Source organism: Rattus norvegicus, chromosome 1 (genome assembly GCF_021556685.1).
Source record: "Rattus norvegicus strain SHRSP/BbbUtx chromosome 1, alternate assembly SHRSP_T2T, whole genome shotgun sequence".
Lineage (NCBI taxonomy): Eukaryota > Metazoa > Chordata > Mammalia > Rodentia > Muridae > Rattus > Rattus norvegicus.
The window spans coordinates 171,101,105-171,120,080 of record NC_141534.1 but is presented as its reverse complement, the minus strand read 5'-3'; the positions used below and the strand labels follow the sequence as shown (position 1 = coordinate 171,120,080).

Sequence of the window (18,976 nt, the reverse complement as noted above, 5' to 3'; positions counted from 1 at the left end):
GGCAAAGAAGATGTCAGAACACCTGTTGTTTCAGAGGAGTTCATTGGGGGCAGCTAAAGGAATTCAAAATTTTTGTTTCAATGAGGAGACAAGAGTGAATGGTGCCCTCATAATGAGGAATTAGATGGCATAAGAGGTACACTCTCCAGATGTGACATACAATATTACATATTTGTCTTTATAGGGCAGAGGTCTGAGCATCTAAGAAGAAGTTCCAGAATGAGAGGGGAAGCCCAGAACAGCTCTGGGTTGCCTCCCTTCATCCTGACAGGACTGCCAGGGCTGGAGACTTCCCAGCACTGGTTGTTCCTGCTCCTTGGTGTCCTCTACACTGTCTCCATAGTGGGCAATGCCCTGATCCTTTTCATCATCAAGGAGGAAGAGAGTCTACACCAGCCCATGTACTACTTCCTGTCTCTGCTCTCAGTCAATGACCTGGGTGTGTCTTTCTCCACACTGCCCACTGTCCTGGCTGTGTTTTGCTTCCACTTAAGAGAGATCAGTTTTAATTCTTGCATGTCCCAAATGTTCTTTATCCACCTTTTCTCTTTCATGGAGTCTGGGATTCTGCTGGTCATGAGCTTTGATCGTTATGTAGCCATCTGTAACCCACTGAGGTATTCCACAGTGCTCACTGATGCCCAGGTGGTGTGGATGGGAGTGTGTGTTTTTCTTCGAAGTTTTTGCATGATTTTCCCATTACCTTTCCTTCTGAAGAGGTTGCCCTTCTGCAAGGCTAATGTGCTCTCCCATGCCTACTGTCTGCATCCAGACATGATTCTCCTACCCTGTGGTGATATTACCATTAATAATATATTTGGCTTGTTCATAGTCATCTCTACCTTTGGGCTGGATTCAGCACTCATTCTCCTCTCTTACATTCTCATACTTCGTTCCGTGCTTGCTATTGCCTCCAAGGAAGAAAGGCTGAAGACTCTGAACACATGTGTGTCACACCTGTGTGCTGTGCTCATCTTCTATGTGCCCATGGTAGGCGTGTCCATGGCTGCTCGCTATGGGAGGCATGCCCCACGCTATGTGCATACGCTCCTATCACTTGTTTATCTGTTTGTGCCTCCAATGCTCAATCCTGTAATTTATTCTATCAAAACCAAGGAGATTCGCCGGAGGCTCTGCAAAATCCTGCTGGGGACCAAGATTTGAGCTGGATAATATTGTAAAGTCTAAGTTCAGAGGACATTTGTCTTGACTGCACAAAGTTGTCTTTGACCTGGGATTTTTAACTTTTTGTTCCAAATAGACATTTCTATTAGTATCCTTGTTATCAGATAGTTAGGGTTCACAACAACAGTCTCTGGCATAGGTCATGTCATAATTTATTAAATAATCATAAATTTCATTCCCTTCTTTTTAAAATGAAAAGTAAATGGTATTTTCCCATTTTCTTTAAAATCTTATATCACCTTGGATTTCTTATTAACATCAAAGCATTGTATTAATGGGAAATATCTTGCTTTCCCGAAAGAATTTGGTTAAGAGATATCTAAAATTTTTGTCTCTCTCTCACATACATATCTACTCAAATAACCTAAAACTATTTTATATAATATGGAATCTATCTGGCATGTAAGAATAGTTAAATATTATTCTATGTAAATTATATTAAAAGAGTTCATTTTTTTATTAACTTGAGTATTTCTTTTTTTTTTATTATTAACTTGAGTATTTCTTATATACATTTCGAGAGTTATTCCCTTTCCCGGTTTCCGGGCAAACATCCCCCTCCCCCCTCCCCTTCCTTATGGGTGTGCCCCTCCCAACCCTCCCCCCATTGCCGCCCTCCCCCCATAGACTAGTTCACTGGGGGTTCAGTCTTAGCAGGACCCAGGGCTTCCCCTTCCAATGGTGCTCTTACTAGGATATTCATTGCTACCTATGGGGTCAGAGTCCAGGGTCAGTCATGTATAGTCTTTAGGTAGTGGCTTAGTCCCTGGAAGCTCTGGTTGCTTGGCATTGTTGTACTTTTGGGGTCTCGAGCCCCTTCAAGCTCTTCCAGTTCTTTCTCTGATTCCTTCAATAGGGGACTTATTCTCAGTTCAGTGGTTTGCTGCTGGCATTCGCCTCTGTATTTGCTGTATTCTGGCTGTGTCTCTCAGGAGCGATCTACATCCGGCTCCTGTCGGTCTGCACTTCTTTGCTTCATCCATCTTGTCTAATTGGGTGGCTGTATATGTATGGGCCACATGTGGGGCAGGCTCTGAATGGGTGTTCCTTAAGTCTCTGTTTTAATATTTGCCTCTCCCTTCCCAGCCAAGGGTATTCTTTTTCCTCATTTAAAGAAGGAGTGAAGCATTCACATTTTGATCATCCGTCTTGAGTTTCGTTTGTTCTAGGGATCTAGGGTAATTCAACATTTGGGCTAATAGCCACTTATCAATGAGTGCATACCATGTATGTCTTTCTGTGATTGGGTTAGCTCACTCAGGATGATATTTTCCAGTTCCAACCATTTGCCTACGAATTTCATAAAGTCGTTGTTTTTGATAGCTGAGTAATATTTCATTGTGTAGATGTACCACATTTTCTGTATCCATTCCTCTGTTGAAGGGCATCTGGGTTCTTTCCATTTTCTGGCTATTATAAATAAGGCTGCGGTGAACATAGTGGAGCACGTGTCTCTTTTATATGTTGAGGCATCTTTTGGGTATATGCCCAAGAGAGGTATAGCTGGATCCTCAGGAAGTTCAATGTCCAATTTTCTGAGGAACCTCCAGACTGATTTCCAGAATGGTTTTACCAGTCTGCAATCCCACCAACAATGGAGGAGTGTTCCTCTTCCTCCACATCCTCGCCAGCATCTGTTGTCCCCTGAGTTTTTGATCTTAGCCATTCTCACTGGTGTGAGGTGAAATCTCAGGGTTGTTTTGATTTGCATTTCCCTTATGACTAAAGATGTTGAACATTTCTTTAGGTGTTTCTCAGCCATTCGGCATTCCTCAGCTGTGAATTCTTTGTTTAGCTCTGAACCCCATTTTTTAATAGGGTTATTTGTTTCCCTGCGGTCTAACTTCTTGAGTTCTTTGTATATTTTGGATATAAGGCCTCTATCTGTTGTAGGATTGGTAAAGATCTTTTCCCAATCTGTTGGTTGCCGTTTTGTCCTAACCACCGTGTCCTTTGCCTTACAGAAGCTTTGCAGTTTTATGAGATCCCATTTGTCGATTCTTGATCTTAGAGCATAAGCCATTGGTGTTTTGTTTAGGAAATTTTTTCCAGTGCCCATGTGTTCCAGATGCTTCCCTAGTTTTTCTTCTATTAGTTTGAGTGTGTCTGGTTTGATGTGGAGGTCCTTGATCCACCTGGACTTAAGCTTTGTACAGGGTGATAAGCATGGATCGATCTGCATTCTTCTACATGTTGACCTCCAGTTGAACCAGCACCATTTGCTGAAAATGCTATCTTTTTTCCATTGGATGGTTTTGGCTCCTTTGTCAAAAATCAAGTGACCATAGGTGTGTGGGTTCATTTCTGGGTCTTCAATTCTATTCCATTGGTCTATCTGTCTGTCTCTGTACCAATACCATGCAGTTTTTATCACTATTGCTCTGTAATACTGCTTGAGTTCAGGGATAGTGATTCCCCCTGAAGTCCTTTTATTGTTGAGGATAGCTTTAGCTATCCTGGGTTTTTTGTTATTCCAGATGAATTTGCAAATTGTTCTGTCTAACTCTTTGAAGAATTGGATTGGTATTTTGATGGGGATTGCATTGAATCTGTAGATTGCTTTTGGTAAAGTGGCCATTTTTACTATATTAATCCTGCCAATGCATGAGCATGGGAGATCTTTCCATCTTCTGAGGTCTTCTTCAATTTCCTTCTTCAGTGTCTTGTAGTTCTTATTGTACAGATCCTTTACTTGCTTGGTTAAAGTCACACCGAGGTACTTTATATTATTTGGGTCTATTATGAAGGGTGTCGTTTCCCTAATTTCTTTCTCGGCTTGTTTCTCTTTTGTGTAGAGGAAGGCTACTGATTTATTTCAGTTAATTTTATACCCTGCCACTTTGCTGAAGTTGTTTATGAGCTTTAGTAGTTCTCTGGTGGAACTTTTGGGATCACTTAAATACACTATCATATCATCTGCAAACAGTGATATTTTGACTTCTTCTTTTCCGATCTGTATCCCCTTGACCTCCTTTTTTCTTCTCTGATTGCTCTGGCTAGAACTTCAAGAATTATATTGAATAAGTAGAGAGAGATTGGGCAGCCTTGTCTAGTCCCTGATTTTAGTGGGATTGCTTCGAGTTTCTCTCCATTTAGTTTAATGTTAGCAACTGGTTTGCTGTATATGGCTTTTATTATGTTCAGGTATGGGCCTTGAATTCCTATTCTTTCCAGGACTTTTATCATGAAGGGGTGTTGAATTTTGTCAAATGCTTTCTCAACATCTAATGAAATGATCATGTGGTTTTGTTCTTTCAGTTTGTTTATATAATGGATCACCTTGATGGTTTTCCGTATATTAAACCATCCCTGCATGCCTGGGATGAAGCCTACTTGGTCATGGTGGATGATTGTTTTGATGTGCTCTTGGATTCGGTTTGCCAGAATTTTGTTGAGTATTTTTGCGTCGATATTCATAAGGGAAATTGGTCTGAAGTTCTCTTTCTTTGTTGTGTCTTTGTGTGGTTTAGGTATAAGAGTAATTGTGGCTTCGTAGAAGGTATTCGGTAGTGATCCATCTGTTTCAATTTTGTGGAATAGTTTGGATAATATTGGTATGAGGTCTTCTCTGAAGGTTTGGTACTATTCTGCACTAAATCAGTCTGGACCTGGGCTCTTTTTGGTTGGGAGACCTTTAATGACTGCTTCTATTTCCTTAGGAGTTATGGGGTTGTTTAACTGGTTTATCTGTTCCTGATTTAACTTCGGTACCTGGTATCTGTCTAGGAAATTGTCCATTTCCTGAAGATTTTCAAGTTTTGTTGAATATAGGTTTTTATAGTAAGATCTGATGATTTTTTGAATTTCCTCTGAATCTGTTGTTATGTCTCCCTTTTCATTTCTGATTTTGTTAAATTGGAAGCACTCTCTATGTCCTCTCGTTAGTCTGGCTAAGGGTTTATCTATCTTGTTGATTTTCTCAAAGAACCAACTTTTGGTTCTGTTGATTCTTTCTATGGTCCTTTTTGTTTCTACTTGGTTGATTTCAGCTCTGAGTTTGATTATTTCCTGCCTTCTACTCCTCCTGGGTGTATGCGCTTCTTTTTGTTCTAGAGCTTTTAGGTGTGCTGTCAAGCTGCTGACATATGCTCTTTCCTGTTTCTTTCTGCAGGCACTCAGCGCTATGAGTTTTCCTCTTAGCACAGCTTTCATTGTGTCCCATAAGTTTGGGTTATGTTGTACCTTCATTTTCATTAAATTCTAAAAAGTTTTTTAATTTCCTTCTTTATTTCTTCCTTGACCAGGTTATCATTGAGTAGAGCATTGTTCAATTTCCAAGTATATGTGGGCATTCTTCCTTGATTGTTATTGAAGATCAGTTTTAGGCCGTGGTGGTCCGATAGCACGCATGGGATTATTTCTATCTTTCTGTACCTGTTGAGGCCCGTTTTTTGACCAATTATGTGGTCAATTTTGGAGAAAGTACCATGAGGAGCTGAGAAGAAGGTATATCCTTTTGCTTTAGGATAGAATGTTCTATAAATATCCGTTAAGTTCATTTGGCTCATGACTTCTCTTAGTCTGTCTACATCTCTGTTCAATTTCTGTTTCCATGATCTGTCCATTGATGAGAGTGGGGTGTTGAAATCTCCCACTATTATTGTGTGAGGTGCAATGTGTGTTTTGAGCTTTAGTAAGGTTTCTTTTACGTATGTAGGTGCCCTTGTATTGGGGGCATAGATATTTAGGATTGAGAGTACATCTTGGTGGATTTTTCCTTTGATGAATATGAAGTGTCCTTCCTTATCTTTTTTGATGACTTTTAATTGAAAATTGATTTTATTTGATATTAGAATGGCTACTCCAGCTTGCTTCTTCTGACCATTTGCTTGGACAATTGTTTTCCAGCCTTTCACTCTGAGATAATGTCTGTCTTTGTCTCTGAGGTGTGTTTCCTGTAGGCAGCAGAATGCAGGGTCCTCGTTGCGTATCCAGTTTGTTAATCTATGTCTTTTTATTGGGGAGTTCAGGCCATTGATGTTGAGAGATATTAAGGAATAGTGATTATTGCTTCCCGTTATATTCATATTTGGATGTGAGGTTATGTTTGTGTGCTTTCATTCTCTTTGTTTTGTTGCCAAGATGATTAGTTTCTTGCTTCTTCTAGGTTATAGCTTGCCTCCTTATGTTGGGCTTTACCATTTATTATCCTTTGTAGTGCTGGATTTGTAGAAAGATATTGTGTAAATTTGGTTTTGTCATGGAATATCTTGGTTTCTCCATCTATGTTAATTGAGAGTTTTGCAGGATACAGTAACCTGGGCTGGCATTTGTGTTCTCTTAGGGTCTGTATGACATCAGTCCAGGATCTTCTGGCCTTCATAGTTTCTGGCGAGAAGTCTGGTGTGATTCTGATAGGTCTGCCTTTATATGTTACTTGACCTTTTTCCCTTACTGCTTTTAATATTCTTTCTTTATTTTGTGTGTTTGGTGTTTTGACTATTATGTGACGGGAGGTGTTTCTTTTCTGGTCCAATCTATTTGGAGTTCTGTAGGCTTCTTGTATGCCTATGGGTATCTCTTTTTTTAGATTAGGGAAGTTTTCTTCTATGATTTTGTTGAAGATATTTACTGGTCCTTTGAGCCGGGAGTCTTCACTCTCTTCTATACCTATTATCCTTAGGTTTGATCTTCTCATTGAGTCCTGGATTTCCTGTATGTTTTGGACCAGTAGCTTTTTCCGCTTTACATTATCTTTGACAGTTGAGTCAATGATTTCTATGGAATCTTCTGCTCCTGAGATTCTCTCTTCCATCTCTTGTATTATGTTGGTGAAGCTTGTATCTACAGCTCCTTGTCTCTTCTTTTGGTTTTCTATATCCAGGGTTGTTTCCATGTGTTCTTTCTTGATTGCTTCTATTTCCATTTTTAATTCCTTCATCTGTTTGATTGTGTTTTCCTGGAATTCTTTCAGGGATTTTTGCGATTCCTCTCTGCAGGCTTCAACTTGTTTATTAATGTTTTCCTGTGTTTCCCTAAGGGAGTTCTTCACATCTTTCTTGAAGTCCTCCAGCATCATGATCAAATATGATTTTGAAACTAGATCTTGGTTTTCTGGTGTGTTTGGATATTCCATGTTTGTTTTGGTGGTAGAATTGGGCTCCGATGATGCCAAGTAGTCTTGGTTTCTGTTGCTTGGGTTCCTGTGCTTGCCTCTCGCCATCATATTATCTCTAGTGTTACTTTGTTCTGCTATTTCTGACAGTGGCTAGACTGTCCTATAAGCCTGTGTGTCAGGAGTGCTGTAGACCTGTTTTCCTCTCTTTCAGTCAGTTATGGGGACAGAGTGTTCTGCTTTCCGGCGTGTAGTTTTTCCTCTCTACAGGTCTTCAGCTGTTCCTGTGGGCCTGTGTCTTGAATTCACCAGGCAGCTTTCTTGCAGCAGAAAATTTGGTCTTACCTGTGGTTCTGAGGCTCAAGTTCACTCGTGGAGTGCTGCCCATGGGCTCTCTGCGGCGGCAGCAACCAGGAATACCTGTGCCGCCCCTTCCGGGAGCTTCAGTGCACCAGGGTTTCAGATGGCCTTTGGTGTTTTCCTCTGGCGTCTGAGATGTATGTACAGAGAGCAGTCTCTTCTGGTTTCCCAGGCTTGTCTGCCTCTCTGAAGGTTTAGCTCTCCCTCCCACGGGATTTGGGTGCAGAGAACTGTTTATCCGGTCTGTTTCCTTCAGGTTCCGGCGGTGTCTCAGGCAGGGGACCTGCCGCTCCTGGGCCCTCCCCCACCGGAGCCCAGAGGCCTTATACAGTTTCCTCTTGGGCCAGGGATGTGGGCAGGGGTGAGCAGTGTTGGTGGTCTCTTCCGCTCTGCAGCCTCAGGAGTGCCCACCTGACCAGGCTGTTGGGTCTCTCTCTCAAAAGAGTTCATTTTTACTAATAGTGAAATTTAGTTAAATTTTTAGTTAAATTTCAATATTGAACTAATATTGTATATATCTTTTTTTTCTTTTTTTTTTCTTTTTTTCTTTTTTTTTTCGGAGCTGGGGACCGAATCCAGGGCCTTGTGCTTGCTAGGCAAGCGCTCTACCACTGAGCTAAATCCCCAACCCCAATATTGTATATATCAATTGTGTATAATCATATGTTCAGCCTCTGTTAATAAAAGAATCAAAATTACAGGAGAGTTTGAGTAATAGATATACCGGTACTATGTAGGGTGATTCAACTTAGAATATGATATAATAATGTGCTACTAAGATAATTGAAATGCTTTAAAAAACGTAATCAGTGGGTGTGGGACAGAAGGAAAAACATCCAATTTTGATCTTTAATAAACTTGCAGAGTAGACCCACCTCTAGGAAATGTGCTCCAATTTAAAATGAAACGTCAACATTTTATGCCTTTCCATGGTGGAGATACAGTACAGTGTGTGTGTGTGTTGAAGTGTGTTTTATGTTGGGATCTATGCCCACCTATATGTACACGGAGTAGGGAGTGACTGTTGCTACAATTGTCAGGTTGATTCTCCTGCTTCAGTCCCCTAACTAGTTTGGCTTACATACATTATATCATTAAAATGCACCCCACTTTTAGAAATCTCTATAGTTCTGAGTAACATAGTAAAGTATATGTGTAATTAGTAGTAGCTCTAAAGGAATACCTCCCTCAGAATTAGATGCACATCTCCCTAGTTAATGACTTCATCTACTTTCTTTATTAATTGCAGGGTGGTGGACCATGAGAAGAAGCCTAGTAAGGTTGAGCTAAAGGCTTGAAGCTCTGGAGACCCTGAAGGGATGGTAGAAGCTTCGCCTGCTCCCAGCACCAGGACCCTGTCACATAGCCGCAGGCCCCCATAGATTCATGGCCAACAGTCATGTAAGGGCAATTCCCCAAGCCCTTCCACATGTAGATGAGGCATCCCTAACATCTCAGACCAAGACAATAGGAAGAGGCATGACCACAGTCAAGCAGGCTCAGAACAGGGTTCTTCATGCTAATGAGGTACCTATGGGTCTGGAGGGTGTGCCAATAAACTTCCCTTCACAGACACTCCTCCCTGCAATAGGTATTTAATCTCAGGTCCACCCTGAGAAGTGGGGTATGGTTTTACATATCCACTTTCCACCATGACAATAAACTGTTTAGAACCATGGACTGCCTGTTTTCATCGAGATCTACAGTGGGGAGCCATGGAGAAGGCCTTAGCCTACAGAGCTGCAGCTTAATCTCCAGTAGAAGGCTTCTCTATGCTCCCAGCCACAACTACCACCAAGTCTGCAGCCATCAAGGCAAAGACTATCTCTGTGGGACTAGCTTAGACACAGCCAGTGAACCCCCTACTCTGTTCTCTGCTCTTCTGCAACTTCCAGTGGTGCCTGGATATCCAGGAGCCTGAGAACCCCACTCTGGGCTTCCTTACAACCAAGCACCCACCCTGGCAGCTGCGTGGGATAATGGCAGTCAAACTCCCTGCATCTCACCTCCCCAAGTAGACAGAGGACCACAACACTAAAGTTAATCTCTTTTAATTTCCCTTCCTCTCAATCGCAGAGTCTCTCACTTTTTTACTGTAGTTTTCAATGGAAGAAGCTTTTTGCTTCCAAGGGAACACACACTAAATTTATTTTCATCAGAAACATCCAATTATGCTAAAAGGATCATTATTATAAGGTTTATAATTTTAAAAAAATTTCACTAATTCTTTGAGAATTTAATATATGCAAGCAATTTACTTTGATCATATCCATCTTCCAATTTCCCCAATTTCTTTTCCCAGATCCATTCAACATCTCCAACTACCTTCTCAACTTCATGTATTTATTTTTTTAAATAGGTTTTCATTTTTAATTCAAGGATTTTATACATGGGAACACTGTATTTATAACATTCCTTCCATGTCCTTCCAACTAGTCCCTTCTGAGTTCATAACTTCTTCTATATCACACACACACACACACACACACACACACACACACACACACACACACACACTACTGAATCTAATGTTACTATTACTTGCTTTAGTATAGGACTGTGTGCTTAGGATTAGGGTCTCATCCCGGGAAACAGAAGAAAATAAATAAGCAAACAACTATCGGTTCTCCCTCCCTCTCGACTGCTTGTATCTTTTCATCTGGGGATAGGTTCTTGTGAAATTTTCCTCCACCTATGTTGGGACGTTTATAGACATTGTCTTTTCAGGCAGTTATTTTGTTGAGAAGCCATGGGAAGAACCCTCCTGTCCAGCTGGAGACAGTATTCTTCAGCCACTGTCCTTGTCTAGGTCCTCACAATCTTTTCTCCTCCTTTCCTCCATGATGTTTCCCTGAGCCGCAGGTATAACAGTTATGTCATAGATGTCTCATTTGGGCGTGAGAACCCCTTAGCCACTTATTCTCTGCATTTTGGCCAGCTGTGTGTGTCTCTCTGCTAATCTCCATCTACCTCAAAACGAAGCTCCTTTGATGAGAAGTGAGAGCTGCACTTATCCATGTGTATAAGAATGAGCGTTTAGAGGGCAGTCGGAAACTCTATTGTGTAGGTTATGTAGGAGTGCTAGGATTTTTTTTTATCCTAGGGCCCATGATCTTTCCAGTCATAGGTTCATAACTTGATTGGCAGTACCAGGCAGCTGACCAGGCAAGGACAGTTGGTTGCACCAAAGATTCAACTGTCACTATTGCACTGTTACTGTATTTTGCAGGTCTTGTTATGGTTGAGGTTCTCAAGCTTTAGAGGTGGGTAAAACTGTTGGTAACTCTTCTCCCTTGGCAGCTTACATAGTACCTTCCAAGTATAAAATGAGAGTTAGGCTTCAGTCAGGACACTTCTAGATCACTACCAGCGAGATGTCTCCAACTCCTGTGACTAAAGTGTGTGATACTTTCAGCAATAGGATCTTACTTTGATGTTCTGGCAGGCAACCAAGAACAACAGCATCAGTGTGTGTGAGTGTGTGCATGTGTATGTGTGTGTGCGTGTGTGTGTGTGCGTGTGTGTGTGAGTGTGTATGTGTGTGTGCGTGTGAGTGTGTGTGTGTGTGTGTGTGTGTGTGTGTGTGTATCTCGGGGGAGTGATAGTGGTGGTGACTTGGATTTCACCCTTACCAATAACTTGGAGGGAAGTTTTATGGACTGACACTTGGCTTTTTGTTAGAGAGTCTATAACCTCTGGGACGTACATTATCCCACTGTGAGGGGATAACTGAATTAACAGTATATATGTATATGTATGTATGTATTTTATACACGTATTTTAAGGTAAGCATATAAAGTAATGTTTCCCTATAGATTTTTGAACACCTTTAGTGTTATTTATTATTTTTCCTTTTCTCTTCTTGTCTATTACTCTCTTATACATCCCTAGTTAAGTCTCCCCCCATTTCTCAGCATTCTCTTCTTAATACCCTTGTCCTCACCTCACTAGAGTTCTTTCCCCTCCTCCCATGGTCCTTTTCTGCTTTACAGGTATTTATAGTTATTCCAAGTTACACACAGACAAATAGAATTCCCGTGTGTGTGTGTGTGTGTGTGTGTGTGTGTGTGTGTGTGTGTGTGTGTATACCACATTTTCATCATGCATTCATCAGTTGACAGTTATGTAGGCTAGTACCATTTCATTGTACTGTGGGTAAAGCAGCGTAGATGCTGAGCACAGATGCACAAGTGCTAGGGATTATGCGATATTTCCTGAGGACCATCAAGCAGCTTGTGAGATGTCAATCACCAGTTTGTGTTTGGATTCCTGTGAATACAGTTTTGTTTTTGGTCATTTGTCTAAGTTGTGTTGAAGTGATACTTATTTTCTCTTTGATTTTAAACAGGAAATAAAATGGGACACATCTTTTTTTCCAGCAGTTTTCCCATTTCCATTTTCTAGTAGAAATGGAGAAAAACCAGTGTGCTTCCAATGATGACATCAGAGAGACATTATTCAGACTATTTTACTTTCTAATTGACAATTATGGTTTTGTGTACTCATGGTTCTATTCCTTTGACACAGTGCACTTTGTACTTTTATTTAATGTTATAGGAAAAACAAGATGTGATTTCTAGTGCACCAGTTAAATTTAGTAAATAAAACAACACACCTGCTCATTTGTGCTTTTTATTGGTATATATTCTTTGTACATATAGGTGAATGTCATAAAGATATTTGTATAAAAATATGTCATAAGTTTATTTTGAAGACATTCCTTTCTCCCTTTTCTTCTCATTCTATTGGGTTAATCTCCTTGTTCATTAAGATGTACTTTTAGTTTCATGTCCTATAGACACATATATATCTATATAAAACATATTCACAGGCTAGCATGATAATTTTATTTATTAGAAAATTTTTTTTCAAGAGTTTCTCAACCTTTTGCTATGTGTTGTTGGATCACATGTGCTCATACGTAAAGGATTTATTTTTCATTTTACAAACATGAAATCTAAAGATTAAAATAAATAAATAAACATGATGGCTATATTTAAAATTTTAATTTTAAATGTATTTTTTCTTTTTATGTGCATGAATGCTGTCCCTACACATATGTAAGCACATCACCTGTATAACTGGTACTCCTGGAGACAAAAAGACACCATTAGATCTCACATGACTTGAGTTGCAGATGCTTGTGAACTGCTCTGTGGGTGCTGACACTGAACTCGGGTCACATGCAAGAGCGGCCAGTGCTTGGAACCACTGGGCCATCTTCTCAGCCTAATGAAGCTGCCTTTGAATACAGGTCTGGTCACATGGTAACAAGCCATCAAACAGATTCCTGCAAGACTTTTAACAGTTAATAAGGTGACTTTCTATACAAATAAAGATGGTTATCCTGTTTGTTGACGCCATATAACTTAGATTTTACTGGTTGTGTTAATCCTTGAAATTTGTTTGAGTCATGCGAAGGTTAGTGGGAAAAGCTCTTCTGGGAATCAGTAGGAAGCCACAGGTCTCAGAAACTGTCCAACCCTGATGCTGGTTTACAGAATAAGCAGTTTCCGAGGCTCAGTTTTAGAAAATGAAGAAATGAGCTTTGACTCTCAACTTCACTGGTATATTTAAGTGGGAGAAATGATAGAGCACAGGGGAGCACATTTACTCAAGAGTTTTCATACTTCCCATTGCCCGAGCCATCTCCTCAGTTGTTCTTACTAGGCTCAGGGGACTCTTAAGGGGCAGTGCTATAGATCCCAGAGCAGGAGTGGATACAGACGAGCACAGTATGAAGAGCAGACTTGCATTCTGAGGATGTAGAGTGCTTGGTGTTTCTCCTCTGCACAAGTACGTTGGCTACTCTTTTCTCACAGCTACCAAATCTACCCTGAGGAGGTAAACAAGGACCTCAGCCCTTTTCTCACAGAGATCCTTATGAACCTTTTACTTAACTCTGATATTCTGAGATGACTAGGGTGCAAAGATTTCAGGAAAGCCTGTCAATTCCGTATCTAGTCCCAAGCAGTTGCAATCCCACTGTGCTGGCCTGGCTCTCCATCTACAAGTCCTGGCATAAAGCCTCAGAGAGGCATCTGCTTTTTTGTTTGTTTGTTTGTTTGTTTGTTTGTCATGGATAGTTTTAATCAGAATCAATGATTCACTGCTATTAACTCGAATATTCTCATCAAGTAGTAAACAAGAACTGTACAAGAGAGCTTTTGGTTGGGAAACTGGTTGGAATTAGGAAAGCTGTTTGGAGACAGGTATTCTCATGCTCTAAGAAGCTTCTCTCATTGTTGCTTTCTTATTTGTCACTCCTTCAGTGGGTGACTTGCACTAGAGACCTAATATTCCCATTAAGTACTGTATTCTGTATTTTCATATTCTTTAAATGTGGAAATAGTTTATTAGAAAGTTAAATTTATAGTTGGTGCTTGTGAAAGTATGTGAATTCAGATTAATTTACTCCTATGAAGGATTTTACAGTTAAAATTAGGTGTCAGTATATTGTTATTAAAGTAGTTTACCAACTTAACAACATCTTCTAAAAATTTAAAACTAGAACTAGTAATATCAGAGTCCCAGTTCAAGGATTTGTGTACCAATTTACCTGCCAAAAAAAGGGTCCAGGGATACCTCTGGAGATGGGAAAGGGAAAGGGTTTATTCATAGAAGAAAATTAGAATGGAGATGGGGAACAGCTTAGCCGGCAAAGGTAGCTGCCACCAAACTTGACAGCCTGAGCTTGGTTCCTGGGACCCACAGGGCGAATGGAAACAACTTCTACAAACTGTCTTATGATTTTTACATGTGCCTTGGTACATGTTCTTCCACTAAACAGATAAGTGCAAATATGATATAATTTAAAAGTGAAAGGAAATGCCGACAATGATTGGAGCTCACAGTTTACTAAGAGAGAAAGATACTAACAAAAGAATCACATGTCTGTCACTGTGTTTATCTGTGATAAAAACAGTAAGGCAAGAGCCAAACTCTGGAATTATGTTAGGGTGTGTCAATAGATGAATAAATAAAGTAAATGTGGACAATGTATGTATGTATGTGTACACATGTATCTGTGTATGTAAGCATGAATTATATTTTTCTGTAAGGAACAATGAATTATACCATCTTCAAGAAAACATATATACAAAAGACAATCATATTAAATGAAACAGCCAGACTGAGAAAGAAAAATATCATATTACTTCTTATTAGTGTATTTCTATGTCCTTCTTGTAGACTTTCAGATGCAATGGCTAAGCATGTGGCCTGAATACCATTTTAAGACTCTTAAATTAATGTAGCATACAGTTCATTTTGAGAACATTTGACCCAAGGAAACGTATGAACATACAGGAAGCAAAGTCAAAAGCAACTAAGAATGGCAGACACTGAGGTTATTGAACTCTGGTGAATAAGCAAGGGGCTCAAGCAACAAGCAGGAGGTGAGATACTGGGATGATATTTGAGTTCAGGAAAAAAAAAAGACAACTTGGAATCTAGTCGAATGGTGTCATAATGGGCATAGGAGAGAATAGATCAGCCTTAATGTATTAAGAACTGACTTCATTGAGCACTTACTTACGAGTATGTCTAAAAATCAGGGGAAGAAAGGCCAGATTATACAAATGTAAACTACTGTAAATAAGGTGGCACAAGAATAAAGGACAATGTTTAAAAAAATGTCTCTGGAGATGGGAAAGGGAAAGGGTTTATTCATTTAGTTCTAGATCTTTCCATGGCATTTGGTGTAAGAATATAAGCATTATTTCCCTCCTATCTTGAGACCCTTCCTGGCTCCACTCTTCACTTTTCCATGACCCTTTCTTACTTCACTCTCATGCATGTCCCTCACAGCTCCTTGGCAACCCTAATGAGGAGCTTCCACACTAATACCTCAAGCACCTCAAGCTTCATACTAACGGGCTTCCCAGAGATGGAGAGTCTGGAGCACTGGCTGGCTGCCCTCCTGTTGCTGCTGTATGTTATCTCCATCGTAGGCAATGCCCTGATTCTTTTCATCATAAAGGAGGAACAGAGTTTACACCAGCCAATGTACTACTTCCTGTCCCTTCTATCTGTCAATGACCTGGGAGTGTCCTTTTCTACATTGCCTACAGTGCTTGCTTCTATGTGTTTTCATATCCCAGAGACTGCCTTCGATGCCTGCCTGGCCCAGATGTTCTTCATACACTTTTTCTCCTGGACAGAGTCTGGGATTCTACTGGCCATGAGTTTTGACCGGTACGTAGCCATCTGTAATCCTTTGCATTATTCCTCAGTGCTTACTGATGCCCGTGTGGCCCACATGGGTATGTCCATCATCATCCGCAGTTTCTGCATGGTCTTCCCACTTCCTTTCCTACTGAAGAGGCTACCCTTCTGTAAGGCCAATGTTCTGACCCATTCCTACTGCTTACACCCAGACCTGATACGCTTACCGTGTGGAGATACCACTATCAACAGCATGTATGGGCTCTTCATTGTCATCTCTGCTTTTGGTGTTGATTCAGTGCTCATCCTCCTCTCTTATGTGCTCATTCTGCACTCTGTGCTGGCCATTGCCTCCAGAGAAGAAAGGCTTAAGACACTAAACACGTGCGTGTCGCATATCTCTGCTGTGCTCATCTTCTATGTGCCCATGATTAGTGTGTCAATGGTCCACAGATTTGTAAAGCATGCTCCAGAGTATGTGCACAAGTTCACATCCCTGGTCTATCTCTTCGTTCCTCCAATGCTCAATCCTATTATCTATTCTATCAAGACAAAGGAGATTCGTAGGAGGCTGCACAAGATGTTATTAGGCACCAAGTTCTGATCAATGATATGTTTTCTGAAAAACTACACAGCTTAGAAATTTTAGTTATTTTTGATATTTTAGTGTATCAAGATGGTTTGTAGAGCACACACACACACACATATTAGATATGGTCATACATTTCAAAGTATGTGTTACATGTAAGATACAGCCTAGACACAATCTGCAACTCAAAACATCATGCAACTAATTAGGTCATAGTTTGCTGCAAATTAATTCTCTCCAAACCAACAAAAAAGGCCCTTTAATTAGATCTTGTCTGTTCCCAATATGCCAGGTAACATCTATGTTTTCAAGTAATAAAAACACATCTATATATACATATAGACATGTGTGTATATATAATCTAATAAAAGAATAATGAGTTTAGATATCTTTAAACTTCAGACTTTCAAGTTATACAATAGTTATTTGACCATGGTGCCAGGTACTGCCATCACTCAGGCACTGCTAAAGGAAAGAGTAAATGTCTCCCAAGAAGATAATAAGCATGTTGAGTGGGAGATGAAATGATATTAGTGACTAGCGGAGGGGGGAAATTCCCTTTACCAGTTGCGGCAGTGTGACCTATAGTATACAGGAATATGGGTTCGTGTTCCTGCAATGAATAGTATTGCCTAAAGAGTACCCTTCAAGCCACAACAGAGACAGAGACCAAGAGATGAGACATGATGGGGAAGTTATAGAATCACAGCCATGAAGAGACAGAAACTTTCTGAGATCCATAAATGTGAATCATATTGATATGGGAAAGTACTCTACCTGTACTGAGCATGGAAACTATGTTATTTATATTAATAAATGTGTATTTTGCTTTGTTACTGCTTAGTAAACATGGACCCAATCCATAAATAATGGATGTGTAATTTTTCTTTCTGAGATAATGTATTTGTTCCCACTAGCAAAGTATTTTATATAGGGCATTAACTTCTAAATCAATTAAGAACCCATTAGTAATATTTTTATTGGCTGAGAAGATTCATTATTTTGGAAAAAATCTTTTCTGAAAATAAATAAAATAACATTATCTAATTTGTACCTGCTTTGTTTCCAACGACTTTTCTTTATAGTCAGAAACAGTTATTTATTTTATGTATTTGTAAAAAATTTATAGATATTTGGATTTTTAAGTGCTAGGTTGCATTTCTTCCTTTTACTCTTTTTTTCTTTTAAAATTTATTTATTTATTTATTTATTTCATGCATATGAGTGCACTGTAGCTGTCTTCAGAACCACCATATTGTTCCTGGGAATTGAACTCAGGACCTCTGGAAGAGCAATCAGTTCTCTAAACCACTGAATCATCACTACAGCCTGAGTTGTATTTCTTAAGCATAATCACAAATTTCTCTTCCTGCTGAATAATTGTATGAAATATTTCCAATATTTCTACTACCTGTCCCCCTCTTATACAAAGGCTTTGTATACGTATGCTTAACAGGAATTTGTTTGAGTTTTAGAATTATTTTACATACTTTTCTCATTAAAAAAAACTGATGTTGTGTTGTGCACAGTATAGCAAAAGGTATTTGACCACCTGTTAAGCCATAGCTTGGTCATATTTATGGAAAAATTCATCTCATTTAACAATAACAGTAGGAAATGGATATCAGGTCCATAAAGAAATGGACATGTATTTCAGTATCAGAGTACTAGATCAGCATGCATCTGGTCCTCGGTTCAATCCCCAGAACCCAGAAATCTTGTTTCCCCAGTTTGTATTTATTTACCTTTACTATATGGTCTTGTGGTGTTCAGTTTTTGTTATGTCTTTAAACAATTTATGTGGACATTTACTTCACCAGTAACACCATTCCACTGCACTACACTTAATCATAATGAAAGACAAACACCACAATTGAAGAATGTGACCTGGTTATAGACCTCTAATTACTCTAGGTTATAAAGGATGGATAAAAGGCATATATAGAAGTTCTGAGATTGTTCTTCACATTGAAGAATTTTGGAGGTCTAAATGAATTTCAATGCAATAGCAAATCTTAAGTGCATATAATTATACATGCACAGATGAAGTCAATAAATTAAACACTCATTTAGTGGATAATTAATTTCCTGTATTTTATTACATATATCTGATGAACTAATCCCTCATTTATAATAGAAGAAATGTATCTTTTATTTACTAAATATAAAGAAGATGTACAAGTAGCAACAGATAAATTCCTTCCTAGCTGAGAGTCACAAAGGTCTCATGAGTCTTCACCATGATTTAGAAACATGTCTAGTTGGTAATGGAGCAGTGGTTTCCCCCTTCTCTTGTTCTTCCCTCACATATTACATCCCACCCAACAGTGTCTCCCCCTCATTTTCTCATATCTACCTCCCCTCCAAAAAGATCAGGCTTCTCGGGGACGTTAACCAAACGTTGCATAATAAGCTACAATAAGACCAGGCACATTATATCATACTAAGGCTGGAGAAGGCAACCTAGTAAGAAAGAAAGTGTCTCACAGGTAGGCAAACGTGTCAGTGACAGAACTTGTTCCCAGTGTGTTAGGATTGTCACAAGCACACCAAGCTACTCGGCCATAACACATACACAGAGGAATTAGGTCAGACCCCTGCAGGCTCCCTGATCTCTGTGA

General features: G+C 39.7%; 2 protein-coding genes across 2 annotated transcripts; both read left to right on the top strand.

Annotated features, from left to right (window-relative positions):
• Nucleotides 1–219: 219 nt before the first annotated feature.
• Nucleotides 220–1,164, top strand: Or51a42 (olfactory receptor family 51 subfamily A member 42). Its single transcript, NM_001000545.1, is given in 1 exon segment — nt 220–1,164. A coding segment is annotated over 1 exon segment (945 nt).
• Nucleotides 1,165–15,425: 14,261 nt separating this feature from the next.
• Nucleotides 15,426–16,370, top strand: Or51a10 (olfactory receptor family 51 subfamily A member 10). Its single transcript, NM_001000164.1, is given in 1 exon segment — nt 15,426–16,370. A coding segment is annotated over 1 exon segment (945 nt).
• The last annotated feature ends 2,606 nt before the right edge of the window (nt 16,371–18,976 follow it).